This window comes from Mustela erminea, chromosome 11 (assembly GCF_009829155.1).
Source record: "Mustela erminea isolate mMusErm1 chromosome 11, mMusErm1.Pri, whole genome shotgun sequence".
Classification (NCBI taxonomy): Eukaryota; Metazoa; Chordata; class Mammalia; order Carnivora; family Mustelidae; genus Mustela; species Mustela erminea.
Window position 1 is genome coordinate 46,034,459 of NC_045624.1, and position 22,860 is coordinate 46,057,318.

At 39.3% G+C, this 22,860-nt stretch overlaps 1 protein-coding gene across 2 annotated transcripts in view; it reads right to left on the reverse strand.

Moving 5' to 3' along the window:
* Window positions 1-22,860, reverse strand: part of PLEKHA8 (pleckstrin homology domain containing A8) — a 58,760-nt gene that overhangs the window by 21,515 nt on the left and 14,385 nt on the right. For both annotated transcript variants that reach the window (XM_032304354.1, XM_032304353.1), the window contains exons 2-12: window positions 19,478-19,594; window positions 18,151-18,306; window positions 16,647-16,771; window positions 13,534-13,692; window positions 12,293-12,333; window positions 10,593-10,750; window positions 8,382-8,541; window positions 7,937-8,022; window positions 3,418-3,476; window positions 2,907-3,037; window positions 2,216-2,286 (exon numbers count right to left, since the gene is read on the reverse strand). In XM_032304354.1, coding sequence (XP_032160245.1) covers window positions 2,216-2,286; window positions 2,907-3,037; window positions 3,418-3,476; window positions 7,937-8,022; window positions 8,382-8,541; window positions 10,593-10,750; window positions 12,293-12,333; window positions 13,534-13,692; window positions 16,647-16,771; window positions 18,151-18,306; window positions 19,478-19,594 — 1,263 coding nt within the window. The remainder of the gene's footprint in view (window positions 1-2,215; window positions 2,287-2,906; window positions 3,038-3,417; window positions 3,477-7,936; window positions 8,023-8,381; window positions 8,542-10,592; window positions 10,751-12,292; window positions 12,334-13,533; window positions 13,693-16,646; window positions 16,772-18,150; window positions 18,307-19,477; window positions 19,595-22,860) is intronic.

Genomic DNA, 22,860 nt, shown 5'->3' on the forward strand with positions numbered 1-22,860 from the left:
TCAAGCAAAAAGAAGATGAGAAAAAAGACAGAATTAGGAGCAGAGCTACGGCAGAAAGGGGATATCCTTAATTTCCTCCCTACCTCCAGGGCTAAGCTTTCCTTTCTCACTTGTGTGTCCAGTAAGCAGCTGGTTCTCTCCCGCCTCCACTCCAGGGGCGGGTGAAGGATGTCAGCGCCGCAGCCAGCCTGGGCCCTCACGCAGACAGCCGTAACAGAGCGGAGCCCGCCAGGCACACTGCTGAGTCCCAGAGCTTCTGTATTGCCTGGGGGTAAAGGAGCCTTCCTCCCTGTGTGACATTTCTCTAAGAACTTAGTATGGAGAGAAATGTCTGGTTTGACCCCAGAGCTTTGTAAACTTCTCAATTCTGATTTGGGACCAATAAGCTCCATTTTCTGACCAGTTATCAACTTCTTATGTCAGGATGATGAAAATATAAACAAGAGAAGCTAACTTCTATTAAGTATTTATTATGTACCACTTTACTAATCTTTTTATGTGCATGAACCTATTTAATCTTTACAACAATGTTTTTAGGAAAACGGTATCATCATTCCCACTGTGTAGATGAGGAAACCAGAAACAGAAAGGGTAAGCAAGTTGCTTAAGGGCACAATGCTATCAATGGTGGAATCCAGAGAGCCCAAGATCTTAATCAGTCCACAAGTCATACAGTTCCATGATACTGATTAGGGGGCATGAATAGTTACAGTGGAAATACTTAGAGTACTGAAATCAGGACATGTGGGAAGAGTACAACAGACTGTCCTAGAAATTCAGGGATGTATGAGAAGTCCAAAAAATACACAGCCCAGGGATGGTATTGAAGACCTTTGGTGGGAGAAATGAGGACTTTTTTTTTTTTTAAGAGTCTATTTATTTGACAGAAAGAGAGATTCTGTGAGAGCATAATCAGGCAAGCAGGAGGAGCAGTAGCGGCAAGGAGAAGCAGATTCCTCACTGAGCAGAGTATGATGTGGGGCTCAGTCCCACTGAGCTGAAGGCAGACACTTAACCGACTGAGCTGCCCTGGGGCCTCAAAATGAAGAGTCTTGAGGCAGGGGGCTCAAAGTGACTCTGCTTCAGATCTTTTGTGGCCTTAGCATCTATTTTAATCTCTATGAATTTTGGATTCCTAACCTGCAAAAATGGACTGACATAAGGATTAAGTCGTCTAAATTCTTCATAAAGTGTTACAGAAAAAAGTTTTTATTGTTTCACAGCATACTGGCAAGTTTCTAGATAGGAAGGCCTAAAAAAGTCACATGGGGGCAGAATCCCTCAGGACTCATGGCTCAGAGGGAAGATTAACAGAAGGAACCAACAAAATGCTGCCGCGAATACTAGCTCCCTTTCCACAACAGAAGCATCTAATTCATTCATTTCATTATTTATAATCATGGCTATTTAGAGCTTGCCGATGTCCTTCTCTACATCACAATAATATAGGACTTCAAAGTAATATGGAATTTCAATACCCACTCCTTACCCCTCATGCCTCAAGGCCCATGCTGGGAGAATTTCTTCTGGATGAAGAGTGAGAATTCAGCCATTCCATCAAGAGGACTATGAGGATGTTCCCAAGCTAATGTTTTCCAAAACTGATCTGACAGATCCAGGTACCTACCCACACCAGTGTTTACTAAGCACCTTACAGGGTTTCAGTCCCTGCATTATAAGATGCTGGAGATACAGAATGACCTCTGACCAAGGCCTTCATCCTGGTCTCAGCTCTACAGCTACAAACATGAGGCATTTGAGGAGTACATGATGATGACAACCATGACCCCCCCTTTATCTGACTCCAGAGCAAATTCCTAGGGTTCCCCAAACCCTACCTGGTAAGGTCTCTAAAACTAGCTTCTCTTGGGACATTGATTTTGGAGAACTGCACTGTATCTGAAGATTAATTTAGGAAGAGCTCACTTCTTAAAAATATTAGGCTTTCCTATTAAGAGATGGCTCTCCATTAATTTAGCTCTTCTTCAAGATATACTGATTTTTAATAAGTTAGATCTACATTAAGAGGTCACAATCTCATAAGATTTTTTTTTTTTAACAGAGCATATAAGAAACAAACAATAATAATAAAAAAGAAAAGAAACAAAATCCACCTCAGAGAAGCAGAAATTTCCCCTATACCCCGCCTCCTCCTCTAGGGGTCTCCATTCCACATTCTATTCAATGGAATCATCAAAATGTAAAGGATACTTACTCAAGGCTGTCTGGATATCCTTTTCTCCGTTTTTCACTTCTGTCAAAAATCCCTTCAAAAATTTGAGACCTCTAAAACAAAAAAGAGGAAGAAATATTTTCAAAGTTCACTTATATTGAATGGGAATAAAGAAATGGCAGATGTCAGTGTCCTCCTCAATATCTCGAATATAGCAGCAAACAGGTCAAGTCACATGGAATTCTTTTCTGACTTTCTTCCCTGTCATTTCCTTTTAGTTTACTCTACACCCTTCTCATCTGATCTACCTAAACAGTGGTTTCCAAAAAGTGGTCCTGGGACCAGTGGGAACTTGCTGGAAATGCTAGTTTTGGGGTCCCACTCCAGACTTACTGAGTCAGAAAGTCTGAGTCTGGAGTGGAGCAATCTGTATTCTTAAGAAAGCCCTTCAGGTGACTGGATGCTATCAAAGTTTGTGATCCACTGATTTAAAGAGAACCAGTCAATTCTATCATCCTTTAGGATTCCTATGTTACATATACTATTAATATTAACGGTGTTCATCAGAAGGGAGGAAAAGAAAGAGTTGGTGTTCTATTCATCAGGCCTTCTAGAAAAGGTTACTGGGTTGGATCCTCCACTCAGAAGTACTCTTTGTGTAACATAACACTTTTTGCTGGTAGCATTTCGACTGAGCTGGATTTCAACTGTGGCCCCATCCCAGCTGCCTCACCTCTTTAGCCACAAGAGGGCTTCTGTAGCTGAGTTCCTAACCTGGGCTACGTCAGCCTCCACTTCATGCAGCACTATCTTCTGGAGGGTGGTGAACTCTTCCTTGTTGGTTATGTACTTCTGATTTACTTTCTGCAGGAAAAGCAGGGAAACGATCTAAGTTAAAAATGCTAAAGCTATCAAGTAAACCAGTATAGTATTGAGACTGATAAGCTAGTCAAACAGGCTTTAAGAAATCAAAATGAATTAAGTCTCTATTATTTTTCCTTATGTTTCAAGGTAATGTGTTCTTGTTTGAGAATTTTTAGGAGGCTTAGGCTAGCATTAAAGTCTCAAAGCTTTAAAATACTGTTTTTAAAGCATTTTTTTCTGCCTAAGAACTTTTCTCACAGCTGACCTATACTTTTCATCTTGACTATAAAACTCAACAATCACAAGTGTTTCTGAATGAGGTCTCATGCACTACTCCCTCCAAATGTATGGTCTCCATAGAGACAGGCTAGTATATTCACCTTAATATTTCCAACAAGATCCATTTTAACAGGAGCAAACACCGTAGGGCCAAGTTTGTCTAGAAGAAAAGATTGAAAACATCTTTGAAAAAGCAATTTCCTTAAGTGGCAAATATATATATATATATATATATTTTAAAAGATTTATATATTTGTCAGAGAGAAAGCAAGCAAGCACAAGCAGGCAGAGTGGTAGGCAGAGGGAGAAGCAGGCTCCCTGCTGAGAAAGGAGTCTGATGCGGGACTCGATCCCAGGACCCTGGGATCATGACCCGAGCCTAGGGCAGCCGCTTAACCAACTGTGCTACCCAGGCGTCCCTAAGTGGCAAATATTTTTATAAAAACAAAAAATTTAGCATGTTTTTCTTCCCAAAACTTTTATTTTTTAATTTTTAAATCACTTTCCAAACATAAGCTTCAAAGACTTCTAAGATATGGTCATCACAAAATACTAGATTTCAAAGACTCAGTATCAAAAAAAGAATGCAAACTATTTCATTAATTGTTCCTTTATACTGATTATATATTGAAATTATATTCTGTATATATTAGATTATATAAAATGTATTATTGAAATTAGTTTTAAAAATAGTTTTATCTGCTTTGTTTTACTAGTTGATGGGCCTGCTAGAAAATTTAAATTCACATATGTTCAAAAATTTAAATTCATATATGTTCAAATATTTCTGTGGGACAAGAACAACTAAAAATATAGCAAAGTGGTATAGATAAAAAGCCAGAAGAGAAAAAATAATGGATTCTAAACAATACTTGATTGACTGGGGAAAAAAGGCAGGGGGAAGGTAGGAACAAATATAGGTAGCTAAAAACCTAAAACAGGAAATAAAATAGAATAAAAAATAATTGATTAAATGGCTAGAATTTAAGAAAAATAAAAAAGGAACAAAGAACAGATAGGACAAATAGAAAATAAATAGCAAGATGGTAGAAACAAATAGCAAGATAACAGATGTAAATTCATTCAAACAATGTAATTCACTATATACAAAAGTACAGGAAGAGGGTGGTGGGGTTATGGGCCTTGGGGAGGGTATGTGCTATGGTGAGTGTGGTGAAGTGTGTAATCCTGGCGATTCACAGACCTGTATGTACCCCTGGGGCTAGTAATACCTTATATGTTTATAAAAATTTTTTTTTAAAAAGTACAGGGGAAAAAACCCCACAATCTCAATAATGCTGAAAAATGCATTTCATGAAATTAACTCACTCATGATTATAAAAAACTACTCAAACACAAAAGTCAGCTCTATCTGTATGCTATCAACAAACAATTGGAAAAATAAATATTCTTTATATAGCATCAAGAGTCCTAAGATTTTAAAATGTATCCCTAACAAAAATTGTGCATGACCTCTGGTACGGGAAACAAAGGCAGAAGAAAAATTATTAAATATCCTTACTACCTAGATCCCACTGAAAGTCCTTACAACAGGCTGAATGACAGTCCTCTAGGGACTCATCAGCCTCAGCCTCCAAAAGGCAATCCTAGCCAAAATCTGCCCCCACCTCACCCCACCATCCCACCCCGCCCCAACAGGATCCTGTAAGTCTATTTTAACAAACAAAATTTCCTTTGGAAACTTCCTTTATCTCTAAGTCCCCAAGATCCATGTTAGCAGTCATTCCCCAAGCATATCCCACCAGTATATATCTGAAGGGTCTCATGGCTAAGGGTTTATTAGATGGTAATAAATGACATTTTCCCAAGAACAGCTAGCCCCCTCAAGGTTCCGGAAACCTTGCTGCCAAAATTCCTTTGAGATTTATGCTATCCCTAACCCCCTCCCAACTTGAAAGTATACAATGGGCCACTTTTCATGACCCCACTGCAGCTCTTTCTGCCTACAGGTTCTGTCCCTGTGCTTTAATAAAACCACCAAAGACATCTCAAGAATTCATTCTTGGGCATGGGCTTCAAACCCTAACATCTTTCCTATATCAATCTCTACACTAAAAACTATACAAAACACTGGAAATAAAGAAGACATAGGTAAATAGAGAGATACAGCATGCTTTAGGACTAGAAGACTCAAAATCGTTCAAGATGTAAACTTCCTCCTAATTGGTTTACCGATTCAATACAATCTTAATCAAAATCCCAATATTTTTAAAGTAGAAATTAGAAAGCTAAAAGTTATATGGACATGCAAAGGACCAACAACTGCCAAAATCTTGAAAAAGAACAACAAAATTTTAAGACTTACATTATCTGATTTCAAGCTTTTTTATAATGGCACAGTAAAACAATGTAAGTATTACCATGAAAAAAATAAGCAGACCACTGGGACAGGAAACAGTCCAGAAACAGACCCACACCTAAAAGATCCACTGATTTTCAACAAAGTGGCCAACATAATATAAAAGGGAATTTTTTTTTTTTTTTTAAGAAATGGTCTCTGAACAACCAGACAGCATAAGGGAAAAAAAAAAAACAAAACAAAACTCAAACCTTACCTCACACCATGTATTAAAAATTACTTCCAAGATGTATAAATGTAAACATAAAATCAAGACTAAAGGGAATAGAAAACACATGAGAATATCTTCATGACCTTGGGTGTAAACACAGATTTCTTAGGGCACCAAAAGTACTAACTATGAAAGAAAGAAAATAGATACATGGATTTCATGAAAATGAAAAGCTGCTCTTCAATGACATCAAGAAAAGAAAGTCATAGCTTGGGGAAAATATTCATAATGCATATGTCTACAATGGAATGCTTTTGAGAATATATAGTGAATGCTTACAACTCAATACAAAGAACACTAACCAACTTGAAAAAATGGGTTAAAAATTTGAAAAGACTTCACAATGAGGGAGACAGCAATGGCTGATAATTACATTAAGAAGTGTTCAACATCATTAGTCATTGAGAAAGTGTAGAGACCAAGGGCACCCCAAGGTGGGCCACTTGAACATGAAGATTATTTTGAGTTAACAGCAATCAAATCTCAGCAGATTCAGGAAAAATTCTTTACCTTCCCTTTGACTGCTTAAATTTACATTGGAAAGGAAAGCCTCTCCCAGGAAGAATGCAATTAACAGACTTCTCTTTACTTAATAAACTTATGTGCATAACTGGGCAGCCTTCGTTTTCCAACCATGTCCTCTTATCTTCCTAATGGTTTTCCTCCCCTTTGTACCTCCACCCTCAGGCCCCTAACCCTTTCCTTTGGGCAGGAAGTCATATAAGCCTCATGTTCCCTGTCTTTGTAATTTCATGTTTGTGTGGATTCTCCATATGTATGGAATTAAATTTGATTTTCTCCTGTTATTCTGTCTCATGTCAAAGTGATTCTTGGTCCAGCCAGAGGACCCTGAGACAGAGTAAATTTCTTCCTCCCCAACACAAGTTAAAACCGCAATGATACCACTAAACACTCAGAGGAATAGCCAGACCAAAAACCTCAATACCACCAAGTGTTAGCAAAGATGAGAAGCAACCAGAATATTCATACATTGCTGTTGGAACTGTATGACTGTGTAACCACTTTTTATAAAGTTAAACAGATGAACCCAATGAATTGGCAATTCTACTCCTAGGTACTTACTCAAGATATGAAAAAATATGCCGGCAGACACAAAAATAATCAGAGCAATTTCACTGGTAATAGCCCCAAATAAGAAGCTACCCAAATGTCCATCCATCAATAGAAGAATGAATAAACAAATTACACATTCATTTAATAGAATACTATTCTGCAATAAAAAGGAATGAACTACGGATACATGTAACAATAAGGATGAAAACATTACACTGAGAGAAAAACACAGATGAAAAAGAGTAGATAGTATGGTTATGATTCTCTTATATGGACTTTAGAAAATGCAAAACTAATCTATGGTGACAGAAATCAGTAAAATAGTTGCCTTGGGCTGGGTGATAGTCATGGGTTGACTGGCACAGGGAACATTCTGGTGTGATGGAAACATTTTATATCTTGATAGGGAAATGGATTACATGGGCGTACATGTGTTTATCAAACATTACTGAATCATAATACTTAAGTTCTACTTAAGTTATATCTCAATTTCAAAAAAATGAATTAAAAAAAGATGCATAGCTAAGTAGGTCATAAAACAAATTTGAACACATTAGTGATGCCTGGTTCTACTGACTCTATATTTCAACTTAAATTTATACATATAATTTTTAAATCTTTGAAAAAATGTTTTAACTGTATCATTATACTAATGGATTTGAAGGTCTGTTCTGCAACTACTTTTTTTTAAAAGTATAATTTCTCAAAAACAAAATTCCCTTTTTTCCTTATACTACTCTGTGGCCAATACTTAATCATTAGTAGGAATAAAAAGCAAATATGCAATAATGCTCAAAGCCAAACAGTTTTAACTACATATGGCTAGTGATATGGAGAGGTAGCCAAGAAGGGTCATTTCACTCTATATATAGTTCAGAATATTTCTGCTACAAAATAACAGCAGTGGGACAGATTCTACAGACTAATGAATTTAAGACAAATGCAGTAATCTTACCTAATACTGGAACCACAGCATAACATGACTCCAAGAATGCTTCTGTGGGAATGCCACTGTCTTCCAGAAGTTCGATGTCACTAAAGCTAAACAATTTGGTGATACAAAAGGAGAAAGATCGAAAATATAACATTAATACTCTCTGCAGTTCAGAGGTAGTCATGAAAACAGTTGCCCATCTGAAGAGCAAGTCGTTTGGCCTGATTTCAGTGATTGTTCTTCTAGTATATTATGGTCCAATAAAATCATTTTCCAGAGATAATCTACCAAAGCAAGCTCAGGATATAGTCTCACAATCCAATTCCTCACTGCTTCAGAAAGGTAAAGCAGATACTAACCTCTGTTCTGTTAAAGACTATGCCATCACCTGAAAGGAACACCACCCTGATTTTCTAGAAGGGAAGCTGGTATCCAATTGTCACTGATTTTAGAAAGTATCGAATACCTGGTATTCATGGTACTAAAAAAAGTTGGGATGATTTCTTGGCCTTCTTCCCAGTGGGATTCCGGAGAGCTACTGGAGGAGTTGGAAGCAGGCTGTGCTAAGCGGCTATCATGATTCGCCAGGCTGTCCTCTCCTTCTTCCTTCATGATCTCACCTTGGACTGCGCATAGAAAATACCTATTACTAAACTACTACTTATATATTACAAAATTAATATATATTCCTTGTTGAATATTTCTAAAACACAGAAAAGCTTACAGAAATAAAAATCGGTGAAATGCTACATACACACACAAACAAAATTGGGTTTAAATATATGTAGGTTTGTGTCCTGACTGTTTTCACTCAACAGTTTATCAGGAATATTCTCATTATCATTCAATACTTTTAAAATGTGATTTTAATGACCATATATATTGCATCAAGCTCATGTGGAGGGCACTTAGGTGGTTTCTAAAATTTTAGTGTTATACAGTCGATCCTCATTATCAGCATATTCTGTATTTGTGAATTTGCCTTCTCATAATATTTTATTTGTAATCCTAAAAATCAATGCTTGTGGCACGTTTACAGTCATTTCTAGACATGTGTAGATGGTGAACATTTGAGTTGCCTGACATACATGCTTCCAGCTAAGGTCAAACAAGGTAACAATCTGTCTTCTTGCTTGGTTCTTATACTATACACAACTGTGTTTATGTAGGGTGATGCTTTGTGCATTTTGTTATTGATTTTGCTGTTTACAGGTGCCTTCAAGTGTAGTGCTGTCTAATGTTTCTTTTTTTTTTTTTTTAAGATTTTATTTATTTGACAGAGAGAGACACGGAGAGAGGGAACATAAGCAGGAGGAGTGGGAGAGGAAGAAGCAGGCTTCCTGCTGAGCAGGGAACCCAATGTGGGGCTCAACCCCAGGACCCTGGGATCATGACCTGAGCCAAAGGCAGATGCTTAATGACTGAGCCACACAGGTACCCCATGTCTACTCTTTCTAAATGTAAGAAGGCTGTGATGTGCCTTATGGAGAAAATACATGTGTCAGGTATACTTCATTCAGGCACAAGTTATCAATGCTAATGAATCAACAGTACATATTAAATAAGGTGTACATATTAAATAAGGTGTCTTTAAACAGAAACACACATAAAACAAGTCTATATACTGATAAGTCGACCAAATTGTGAACAACAATTTGTAGGAACCAAACTCTGTTTTTCCCCTAGAAGCAATGGTTCAGTATTTGCTAATTCAGTGTCTGTAGTAACTTTATAGAACACAATCACGAATAATGAGAATCAATTGTAATGTCATAAAGAATATCCCTGTCCACAGATATTTGTCCTTAACTTGACTAGTTCCTGGAGACAAATTCCTAGAAGTAAGATTATTGGTCAAATAACAGTACTGTTTCCACAGAAATTCTCCTATCTTTATTATTTATTCAAGGGATAAGACTCCTTGCCTCAGATTAACAGCTATGAAATGCATCTTCTTTTCCCACAACTCATATGGAAAAAACAGGGTCTTTTATTTCAGGGGAGATGAGCAAGAAACTTGTTTAAAATTTTATTTTCAAAATATATATTAAACACTTAAACATAAATAAAAGCTTACTATGGTTGTCTTGGACTGATCTGAAGCTGGTTTTAGTGGTTAGAGTCAATGGAATTAGCAAATTTGAAAGGCTGGCATTTTCAACCACAAGCTATTATCTGAAATGTGGGACTCTGGCTTGATGGACAGAGAAGGCTGGGTGAAAACCTGATGGGTGGCTGGTGAATTCTGCCATCCTCTGGCCTCACTAGAAATCAGCAGAGCAACCTAAACTGACACACCTTTATACTCTGTTAAGTCTGACATCATAGTTTACGTTCAAAGGATCTTGAACTTAGAGTAGAAGGCCAGTGAAGCGCTCATATTTTCTACAAAGTCAGCACAGACAGCTGTTGCTCACTGCAGCCCACAGACATCACAGATAAGAACAGTGAGTGGGAAAAACCCTCCTCATTCTGCCTTTTCGACACTGGGTTGGATGGGATGGCACAACGTGGTCAAGTGAGCCGTGTTATCAAGCTAATGTCTGCCTTCGGATCTACTAGTATATTCTCTTGAGGCCAATCCCTGTCAAGTGTCACATCATGGATAAACAATCAAACTCCCAAGATCAATGGTTTGAGTTTAATCGCTTGCTTCAGACCTCACTTCTGTTTTTACCTGTTATATTATCATCTGTATTTTCTTCACTTGATATGCTGCAATCTATCTCTGCAGGTTTTAAATATAAGGAGCTTTTATTTTTCATTAGGATTTCTTCATCAGCATTTATTTCCATATGTAAAGATCCATTTTCACAACTGTTCAACTCCATTTGCCTGAAAATTTTTTATAAGGAGAAAAACCAAAAAGTCCAATTATTTCATCTTCCATAGACTGCCTACGTAGAGCTTACTCGGAGAAAGGCTGGAGGGGTTCACAAGCATCAACTCCTTCTAAGAGTGATTAAAAACCAGTATTGTTGCATCAGTCAAACCTCTCAGGCTTCTGCCTCCCAGACGTATCTGGCCCATCTCCCAACTGAGATTCTGCAATCAAAGAGCCATTCCTGGCTTCTCATGGACCCTCAGGTGACTCTGACTTCCTGCTCCCCACCAGCAACAGGAAAAAGTCATTGACAGCTCTTTAGTTTTCAATCAGCTTTCTATATGGATACATTTAACATTTTTCTCACTTTCCTCAGCTTCTCCCTGGGAAGTTTTTCTCTCTCTTTAGCTTTCATACTCACTAGCCACTCCTACGTGTTTGCCTACCAGTTAAGCCTCTAGAAGCTACATGCTGTGGTTAGGGGAGAATACGCCCCACCAAGTAAGTCTGACAGAAAAAGCCCAGGAGGACACAGGATACCTCCTGAGGATCTGTTGCTCTTCAGGGTTAACAGAAAAGGCTCTTTTAACATGCAAGTGGAACAGCTAATTCTGTTGAAGGAATAATCACAACATCTTCTAAGTGATTAGATCCAACCAAATTAGAACAAAAATATTTTCGCCTAATAAAAACAAAGGGAAAGGATCCAAGCTCTACGGTGACTCCAGGAAAAGCATTTTTTCCCTAAAGAAATTCCATATTTCAACTTACCAATTTAAAATGTAGGTGTTTATTAAGGAACTATCATGAGAAAAAAGTCTACAATTTTTTCTAGTAGAAATTCTTCTAGTAGAAATTTTTCTAGTAGAACAAAGTGAAAAACAAAGTTTTCTAGTAGAACAAAGTAAAAATGTTAACCAAACTAGAACAATCCTTATACTAAAGCAAACAATAACATACAAAGAGAGTTGAAACGTTAAACAGTAATTTGAAAGGACAAATATATGGAGTATGTCAAAATAAAGGAATGGTTATATAAAATACTAACTGAATATAGACCCCGAATAATAGGAACACAACTATGTAAATGTGTATTTTTTTCTAAAACTGAAGGAGCAATTAGAGGAAGAACTAGTTTAGATTTCGATATTAAGTTGTTGTTCTTTTTTAAACTGTAAGGCAACCTAACATTTTTATTTTTAAATAAAACAAGATAGTACTGTCTTTTCTGGATAAAAGCACATTGAAGTCGATGTCCGGCTCCTCCACAAAAGAAGAGGTCCCAACCCGCAGCACACTAGAGCGATTAAAAGTTACTACGGTGCTGGGCAGGCCCAACCATACCGGGGTGGTGGGGGCGGATGCAAACATCTTCCCAGGTAGTCTCTGCTGAGTGAAAGGCCTGCATTGCTTCAAGATCACCCCCAAGAGGGAAATCAGATACTGTTTCCTTCTGGTATTATCTCAAATGATGATCAAAATATATTTTTTTAAACAAACAATAAAAAATTATTTGTTTTTAGAAAGAAGAAAAACCAAAAGAGTTACTGTACCTTTCCAATGAGTTATGAATCGGTATAATAGGATGTTTCATCTTTAAAAGAAGCGAAAAAAAAAAAAAAAAAAAGAAAGCTTCGTGTTAAACTTCAACAGAGCATATTTAAAGTTTCATCATATATCAAAGTGGTAAATATGACCATAATATAACTGCCCGACTCAACAGGAACAATTTCTCCCAAAAGAAGGGAGTCATTAATCTCAACCAGTACTTCGTATTTTTTCCAATAAGTGTACCCACATTTCTAAGGAAAAGGAAGATGGCTCTTCTGAAGGATCTAATTGCTATAGCCAAACCCCTGCTGGTTGGCTTTCTCATAATTTTAGTTATATTCATTAAAGATGATGATGCATTGTCTCAAACACTAAAAGTATAAAGATAAACAGTATGGAGGTTCCTACCCTTAAGGTAATTTCAATAAGAATAACCCTAAAATAGGGGTAGGCGTAGAGGTGTTCCTAGGGAGGGGAAATTAAATACTGAAGGATGGGGAAGGGCTAACGAGGGGAAGATAAATGAGAACAGCATGCTTGGCACTGGGAAATGGTGTGAAGGTGTCAGGGGAGCTATATGCAGTTAGTATGTTAAGCCAGGTAATGACAGAGTAAGAGGCTGGGGGTCTGGAAGTTTTGACATTAACCTTTGGCAATGAAGGAGGCACTGAGAGGTTTAGGTAAAGTGGTCCAGTTTACACCTCATGAACAGAAATACCACTGGCTGCAGGGTTAGGCTGAAAGTAGCTAGGTAGAAGGTCACCACAAATCTTGGCAAGATTCACTGGACAAGGAGGATGAAAAGAGACTAGCTACATTGAAGGCAGGTTTAGGTGATAAAACTGCTACAAATTAATGGATATGGAGGACTGAGGGCAGAAATTTTTAAGTGGACATCAAGGGAAGGTCACTAAAAAATGTCTTTCTCAATCACCAAAGGGTGATGATTAACATGGTTCATTACATCACTTTTTTTTTTTTTTTTAAAGATTTTATTTATTTATTTGAGAGAGAGAGAGACAGTGAGAGAAAGCATGAGCGAGGAGAAGGACAGAGGGAGAAGCAGACCCCCTGAGGAGCTGGGAGCCCGATGCGGGACTCGATCCTGGGACTCCAGGATCATGACCTGAGCCGAAGGCAGTCGTCCAACCAACTGAGCCAACCAGGTGTCCCTCATTACATCACTTTTTAACTTCTAAGCTTTTCATTATGTCCTGTTGCTGCCAAGCTGAGCTGGCTTTACCTTGTTGGACTTGAGCACGGCCAGCTGTGGTGAACCTGGGGGAGTGCGATAGAGGAGCTCAGAGGTGAAGGCCGCGTTTGCTATCTGCATGCATTCTTCCAAAGTCTTCAGAAAAGTATTGCAGGTGGATTTCAGCAGAGTTCCCACATCGATTCCTTCCTATGGAACAAGAGAGAAAGACTCCTTTACCTTGCCAAAAAAGAAAGAGCCTGATGGCGGAATGTCTGTAGAGGTTTTTATCCACCGTGTAGTAATAATGTACCCAGCTATTTTGCTGGACAAATATGTACATCATTTACAAAAGGAAAATACTGAGTCCACTTTATCTACTAACATGAAATAGGGAATCACATGGACCAAAGATCAGTGGAATCAATGGAAAAATGTCTCCCATTGCCTGAGTAAAAATGAGGTTCTAGAATAGAAGAATTAGAAACCATAAGTCATTCATCATTTACTTTCAGAATGGGTTTTTGGCTTTTGGTACAGATGATTTAAAGAGCTTTTAGCAACTGGAATATCTAATCATCTTTTTGAATATCTAATCACCTTTTCTCCCATTATTTTACTTGTTCAGGGTGTTTTTCCTCTGAATATTGATATTAATAAGTTGTTCAGGAAACTGAGGTCACACCCTGACTACAGAGTACAGTAAACACATCTTAATGGTATAAATGAAACAAGACTGGGCTCAAGATGGAGTTGTTCATGCTAAGCCTCACATCAGCAAACAGTATGGAGGGTCCTCAAAAAGTTGAAAATATAACTACCCTATGACCCAGCAATTGCACTATTGGGTATTTACTCTAAAGATACAATTGTACTGACCTGAAGGGGCACGTGCACCTGAATGTTTGTAGCAACAATGTCCACAATAGCCAATCTATGGAAAGAACCTAGATGTCCATCAACAGATGAATGGATAAAGAAGACATAATATGAATGTATGTATGCATGTGTGTATCTATCTATCTATATAGATAGATAGATATAGATACAACATACATATATACATACAACGGAATACTATGCAGCCATCAAAAAATGAAATATTGCCATCTGCAATGACATGGATGGAACTAGAGGGTATTTAAGCTAAGTGAAGTAAGTCAATCAGAGAGAGACAATTATCCTATGCTCTCACTGATATGAGGAATTTGAGAAACGAAACAGAGGATCATAGGGGAAAGGAAGGAAAAATGAGACAAGATGAAACCAGAGAGAAAGATGAACCATAAGAGATTCTTTTTTTTTTTTTTAAAGATTTTTATTTATTTGACAGACAGATCAGAAGTAGGCAGAGAGAGAGAGGAGGAGGAGGCAGGCTCCCTGCTGAGCAGAGAGCCCGATGTGAGGCTCGATCCCAGAACCCTGGGATCATGACCCGAGCCGAAGGCAGAGGCTTTAACCACTGAGCCACCCAGGTGCCCCGAACCATAAGAGATTCTTAATCTCAGGAAACAAACTGAGGGTTGCTGGGGTGTTGGGGTGGTGGGGTTATGGACACTGGGGAGGGTATGTGCTATGGTGAGTGCTGTGAATTGTGTAAGACTGATGATTCACAGACCTGTACCCCTGAAGCAAATAATACATAATATGTTAATTTTAAAAATTTGCTAAGTTCCCATTTTCCCTCCCCCATTAGGCCAGGGCTGTACTGTGATATGACTGACATGGGGGGCTAATTTTTGGAGTGGAGGAAGCTGGTGGGGGAGCTCTCCTGCCCACTGCAGGATGTGAAGCAACATCCTAGTCTCCCTACACTAGATGCCAATAGCACTCCTTCAGTCGTGTTGACCAAAAATATGTCTCCAAATGCTGCAAATTTCTCCTAAGGGGCAAAACTGCTCTGGGCTGAGAATCACTGCTCTGAACTGTAAGCATCCCAAGAGCAGGACTGAAAGGTTTTTTTGGTATCCCTCTCCTCCTGCCTCCCACCACACTGTCTTGTACACAACAGACAGTTGTTAGAATGACTAAGAAAGCCCAAATGGAAGTGAATGAAAGTGAGTTAAATCACCCTTACAAGAAAATCTGAAAGCATATAACCATCAGCAACATAATATTCTTCTACTAAAACCATTAACTAGAATCTATCAATTCTTCATTTTGAAGGCATTGTTGTTCAGATTATAACTACTCCGAGAGTAGAGAGAGACCTCCGTGGGTAGTACGAACCATTCAACACACAGCCTAACACCAGAGAGATCTTTGAATACATTAGGATGAGTAAATGACAACTTTATAAATAAACATTAAAAATTGTAATCCTTACTGACAATGGGCAGAAAAAAAAGCTGTGTCTCCATCTTTGAAAGCTCTAGTCTATACTAAAGCACAGTTACTATGTCACCAAGAAAACCCTTTTACAGGAGTGCCTGGCTGGCTTAGTCCACAGAGCATGCAATTCTTTTTTTTTTTTTTAAGATTTTATTTATTTATTTGACAGAGATCACAAGTAGACAAAGAGGCAGGCAGAGAGAGAGGAGGAAGCAGGCTCCCTGCTGAGCAGAGAGCCTGATGTGGGGCTCGATCCCAGGACCCTGGGATCATAACCTGAGCTGAAGGCAGAGGCTTAACCCACTGAGCCACCCAGGCGCCCCAGCATGCAATTCTTGATCTCTGGGTGGTGAGTTCAAGCTCCATGTTGAGTAGAGAACTTATTTTAAAAATAAATAAATAAATAAAGTAAAATCTTGTTACAGTCTCATCAAAGATGACAGGTACACATTACTGACAGACATGATGTTGGTATGTTGGTATGTTAGTAGCCACACCTATAGAAGTAGCTATGCTAGACAGGTAAAGCTGTATTAATAAAGTGATACAAAGTGGGGAAAAACATATTTTAGTACATCAGCTAGGCTAGTGGCACCAATGTTAAAGGTTCCAAATGTTACCAACTAATTAATCCTGACTTCATTCCATGACGGAAAAGTATATGCTTCCGTATGCTGAAATGCACACATTTCTTCTCTTTGTTGAATTTTATTACTTTTTTCCTCTGAAAAATAGTAAGTTCTAAAATAGTCAAGGGCTGTGTGAGAATAATCAATACCTGTAAGCAACATCTGATGCTACTTTTCCTGTCACTAAGACAAGTAGTATTTTACCTCAGAATTGGACACACCAGTTGTGGTCACTTCTTTTGTTTTATCCACTTGCTGAACAAGGAGGTCACAGTACAGTCTCAGTTCCGACATTTTGGTTTTCAAGTTTTCAGTGTTTTCAGCAAACTCTAAATAACAAAATGATGATAATATAATTATCAGGATGAATAAGTAATTGACTAGTGAGCATACCATAGAGTAGAAGTTATAACCTGTATGTAGAGTCAGATGTTTATGGTATGGGTTACAGATAAAATAAATATGAAGATAATGGGGGCAAGAAAAACAGAAAAAGGAGATGTCTGGTCTTTTGTAATCTATATTATTTCTTGGGCCAACACACTGAATGATCACTAGTATAGGAAGAAGGATACAGCATACTTTTCAAACCCTCGTGTCCGAACTGGTAGCAGTCAAGGGTTCATCTGCTGCACAGTTTTCACTATCTGTAAAATGGGGTCATAGCTATCTACCTGTTAACAGTACCCAAAACTGGGAAACTGCTCTGTAACGTGCAATTATCACTAATAAGATGGCTTGCTGATTCACAGAACTGGTCCAGCACGCCACCCATCAAGACTAAGGACGCCGCCAGCGCACCTGCTGCTCCCTCATTAGCACAGCGCTCCAGCTACTCTGGCGCTGAGGGCTCAGTGAGTCATTATCACTTTTGTTTTTCTCCCCATGAAAAAGCTACACCTTACAACCTGATCTGAGTCAAAGCTGACAGTGTCTAGAATATGCTCCCAATTTAGCATTAGAAAACAACCAAGGAAGAGGCCATTTTCCTGTGTCTACTTGAAGAGTTAAGCACACCTACCACACCTGTCATGAGAAAGAGGCCCCTGTCCCCTGCCAATCTCTTCGGGGACAGGGGCTGGGAAGGTGACGCTAGGTCTCAGGCAGTAAGCCCTGGCACTTACTGCCCCCCCCACAACCTGTCCCCACAGAAAGTTGTGCCAGGGTTCTCCGGAGACCTAATGATGTTGAGTTAATGAGCATTAAGCAGTAGCAACCTAACAATTAAGTATCCATCCCACCCCAGGGAAGGGGCGGGGGGAGTGGGGTGTTACTGCAGAAAGTACCCTGCTCTGAGGCTTGTTTACCAAAGATCAACTTTGTGCCAGACTGGGTACTAAACAGGTTCATATCATTACTAATCCTCATGGCAGCCCTTCGAACCCTGGTTATTACCTCTTTTTAAAATATAAGGAAGCTGAGGATTAGAGAGATTAAGTAACCTATGCCAAGGACAAAAAGCCAGAAACTTACAAAGCCATTATTTGAATCCAGTTGTGTCTGGCTCCAAAGCCTGTGCTCTCTCTAGTATGATATGCTAAGAGAGAAGAGTCAGATACAAGCTGTGGTTTAAATTCCAGAGGTACATGGCATTTGCAAGATACAAAAAGCTGGCTACATGGTCAGAAGCAAGATAACAAATATGAGAACCCAGAGATGCCAGAGGAGATTCCCAAGGTTTCCAGACCAGAGCACAATCGATACTTACCTTTTTCCTTCTGGGTCCTACTATCAGTCAAGCAAGCCTTGGCTGACCCCAAGGCTACTAGCCACCGCTGTCTCTCAGCCACACTTCTGGCCTTCAGGTAGAAATACTGCTCCCCAGGGATTATCAGGTCCATGCGTGTATTATCTACGGAATGAACTGGGAGCAAGGCAGAGGGAGGTCAGAAACCTAGAAGAGCCCTATCTGGGTAGCCTCCACCCCACCCAAATTCTTGAGCTCAACTGGTACAAGTCATTCTAGCTAGCCCTTACCACCTCCCCTAGTTTATTTATCTCTTCTTTGATGCCTCTGCTGATGAAGAGGAAAAGCCCTGGCTGGCTCCAACATATCACTAAGACTAAAAAAGAAGCACTCAATTCTCCTTATCAGAATAGAGACAGAATCTCTCTTTGGCTTGTGTGTATAAAGTAATAGCACTCTGAGGCCAAAAAGGTTTGCATGCCAGTAAGTAAGGGTGCACCTCTGTATCTTCTTGGGTTTACTGGAAAGCAATCAAGAACACAATTATTTTCCCTTTTCTACTGTCCTTCACAAGTTGGAACAAAAGTGTGAGACCTTTGGGAGAAGAAATAAGCAAACCACACTCTCACCTCCCATCTGGCTGCAAAATACCCTTCTCATCTGTTTCTCTTCTAATCTGTTTCAGAGCCACATCTTCTTAGCATGGCTCAAGACGTCCGCAAACCAAGAAGTAAAGGCTATTTGCAGGTCTGTATCTGTTTGCTTGTTTTAAGTATGTAGCAGTGGTGAGAGGGTGTGTGTGCGTGCGTCCTGATCTAAACACAGAAGCATTTGATGCTGCAGTAAAAAAACGAACTAAGCTTTGCACATAGTTGCTGGCTTTAGGTGAGCAAGTGATTAAAAAATGAGCACGAGATATGTGGTAAAGTACACTGCTCTCATTTATTTTTTTTTAAAGATTTTATTTATTTATTTGACAGAGAGAAATCACAAGTAGTCGGAGAGGCAGGCAGAGAGAGAGAGAGAGGGAAGCAGACTCCCTGCTGAGCAGAGAGCCCGATGCGGGACTTGATCCCAGGACCCTGAGATCATGACCTGAGCCGAAGGCAGCGGCTTAACCCACTGAGCCACCCAGGCGCCCTGCTCTCATTTATTTTGACTACTTCTTCAACAATCTCCTTGTAAAAACTGGCTGCAGTTTTAGGTCTTATTTGCAAGTCTTTCTTTGGGACATAACACTATGTATCTTTGTACCATAGGAACGTCAGAGAGAGACACGCAGAGGCCAGTGCTTTTTTATTTTATGGGAGAAAGAAAAAGAAAACCTGCAAATGTCTTGGTTTCTCACCTTGAATTTCACAGACCGCCATTTGGATGCTCCCTTTGCAACCTTTCCAGGCATCTTCAGGAGAATCATAGTAGGATAATATCCCCCCACAGAGAAGGAACCACCGAGGCTGCCAACCTGCAAAGAGAAGCAAGAGCCTGGTCTCAGTTACTGCCTACCTGGAAGCTGCCTCCCAGGACACAACAATGGGACCTGACAAAGGAGGCTGGGTCCCAGCTCCTCCAAGGAGCTTAAATTCCAGAGGAAAGTCTAACGGAAAGAAGTAGCTTAGTAAATACCTGTATGCATGATCCCGTTTTTAAATTAAAAACAAACACCCACAGGGGCATATATTTTTAGTCACATAATATAATAGTAGAAGTCTGCAAGGATCAGGAACACAGTGATGATTCTCTAGTTAACAGGATTATTGGTGATTTTTATTTCCTTTACCTTTAATATGGTACTAATAATCACCAGTTTTTAATTTTTTGAAGATAAAAGATTATTGTTTCCTGAACATTGTTATCACACTCCTGCTCTCTTCTCCTCTGGTTAAGAAAAATTAACCCCCCCCCCAAAAAAAAGAAAAAAGAAAAATTAACCCAAACTTCGAAATGAGGCAGAACATCGCACTGCTCTGAAAGAGGACTTCAACCACCTCCATTTTGACCCTAGTCTCCGCTTCCTGATTAAGTTCTTCTCACCACTTATCTCTTAACATAGGCAAAGCATTCCCTGATAGGAACTGAAACTACTCCCTCAAGCATTAAAACCACTGTCCTGACTTCAGTAAGACCCTGCACAATTAACCCTAAGACAGTGATCGACCTGACCTTTACTGCCCAGCGTACATACCCACTGACATTTGTCCCACATTTTCCTTATCTAAACCCAGGAGTGAATTGTGTAAGACTGATGAATCACAGACCTGTACCCATGAAACAAATAATATATTATATGTTAATAAAAATAAATAAAATTAAAAAATAAAAGAATAAACTCAAGAGTACTTTCAGCACTCTGGAGACTGTCCTAGAGATGTCAGTCTGCTGACTTGTTAGTGTTGGTCTTACTGAAATACATTATTTTCTTGTTTCACCACCATTCAGTCTCTCTGTCTTTGGAATCTGTCAGCAGCAAGTGGCTGAAGCTGGTCTGTGTGGGCTCCCCACTGAGTCCAGGGCTCTTGCACTGTGCCCCGGCTACAGCCCTTTCAATGTCACAGAGTTACAGAGTGCTAATAAGCTTGTGTGTAGGGGCATCTGAGCCCTAGGAGAAGATAACTTTGACTTAACACTTAATATTGATCCACTGAAATGAAATAATCTTAAAACAATTCAATTTACTTTGGAGAATTTCAGGGGACAAACCATATTCGGTTGAAATATACATCTTATCTAGTGCTGTTAGCCAATCTATATTCTAGACACACCAAACTTATTTTCTGTATTCTTGCTTCTGGGCTACTGCCTGAGCTCAATCTTCTTTTCTAAAATGTCATCTCTGACTATTTCTGCATAAGCCTTGTCACAGTCCTCAGTCAGATATATATTTTTCTTTCTCAGAAATGCTATAGCCCTTTAGGGATACATTTTTCTGATGAGACTCTTCTGCGGCTGAGGCAGACAGAGAGGAGGCCTGTAGGAGCTTTGAGCACAACCGTAAGGGCTGCTTAGGTATAGATATCTGATGCCTGATTTCACACAAATCAAGAAGCTTAAGACCCAAGAAGAGCTGTCCTTCAGTCCCGGTCAGAAGGCAGGGAAATACCAAAGTCCCAGCGTAGTCAGGCAGGAGGAGTTTCCTCTTTCTTAGACTTTGTATTCTGTATAGGTCTCTGACTGATTGGATGAGACTCATTCATATTAGGAAAGGCAATCTACCAATTCAAACACCAATCCCATCCAGAAATACCCTCATAAACACACTCAGAAAGATGTCTGGCCAAATGTCTAGGCACCCCAGGGTGCAGGAAAACTGACACAGAAAATTAATCACACACCATCAATTTTAAGACATGCCATTATTTTATGTAATGCAAGGAAAAAATACCTGCCCATTAAGTAATGACATGGTGCTGATTCTAAGATGCTTCCCAACTTCAGTTGTTAAAATGTGAAAAAATATCTACAAATTGAAAAAATGTGGCCCTAAACTAAGTTTATCTTCCAGTAATCTGAAAAAAGTTAAACAGCGTCCCCCCCCCAATACACACATGAGAAGCACAGCTGCAGTTAAGTCTTGAAAGTAGCTGGTAAACTGTAATAGCAACTGAAACACCACCTTCCCTGTAATAGGTTCTACATTTACCTAGAAGTTCTAATTATACCAGGGGAAGTTCTACATATCATTATTTTATCCTATAGTTTGTAACTATAAAAACCATGACCAGGAATAACTTTTCTTTAAAGCATAAAGTTACTGGATTTTTCAGAAAGCACATTAAAAGATCACAGAGGTCTCATTCCCATTATATGAAATTTACAGGCAGGGAAATGGAGAGTCTGGAGTGGGACTGGGACACGCAGATACAGCTCACTAATAACTGTATGAGAAAAGAGGCAAGAATGAAGAGGCCATCAATCCATTTCCTGTTTTAAATTAATTTGCGGTTACCTTGACTGATGTCATAGTTAATTTTATGTGTCAACTTGGTGGGTTGAGGGGTGCCCAGGCAGCTGATAAAATGCTGTTTCTGGTTCTGTCTGTGAGGGTGTCAGTGGCAGAGATTAGCATCTGCATCAGTGGACTGTGTAAAGACTGCCCTCACCATTGCAGGCGGGCACCATCCAAGCCACCGAGGGCCTGAGTAGAACAAAAGGCAGAAAAATGGAGAATTTGTTCTCTCTTTGTGCTGAGACATCCATCTTCTCCTGCCTTAGGACACCGGTGCTCCTGGTTCTCTGGATTATAGACCCAGATCAGGATTTATACCATCCACCACTCCAATTCTCAGGCCCTTGAACTCACACTGAACTTGCATCACCAGCTTTCCTAATTCTCCAGCCTGCCTAGAGCAGATCATGGGCCTTCTCATACATGACTGCCAGAGCTCCTCGGATAAAACCCTTCATGTATGATATATGTACACATACATATACATGTATGCATGTAATACGTATACAATTCTGTACCTATCGGATCTGTTTTTCTAGAAAACCCTCACTAACATACTTGGAAATGATAAAATATTCAAGGTAACAAAAAAGCAAATGAAAACTGTGGGTGTAACAGGTCCCTGCTCTCTTAGATTACCATTAGATTAATCTTCCTGTCCAACCCCCACTGCTTTTTTAAGCCATTCTCTATTGGAGATGGAATGTGGTGGTATCAGCCAAACCCCCCACTTGGAAGGATTAGACAAGAAACTTCAATGAGCAGAGAAAAGTTTTAGCTTATAT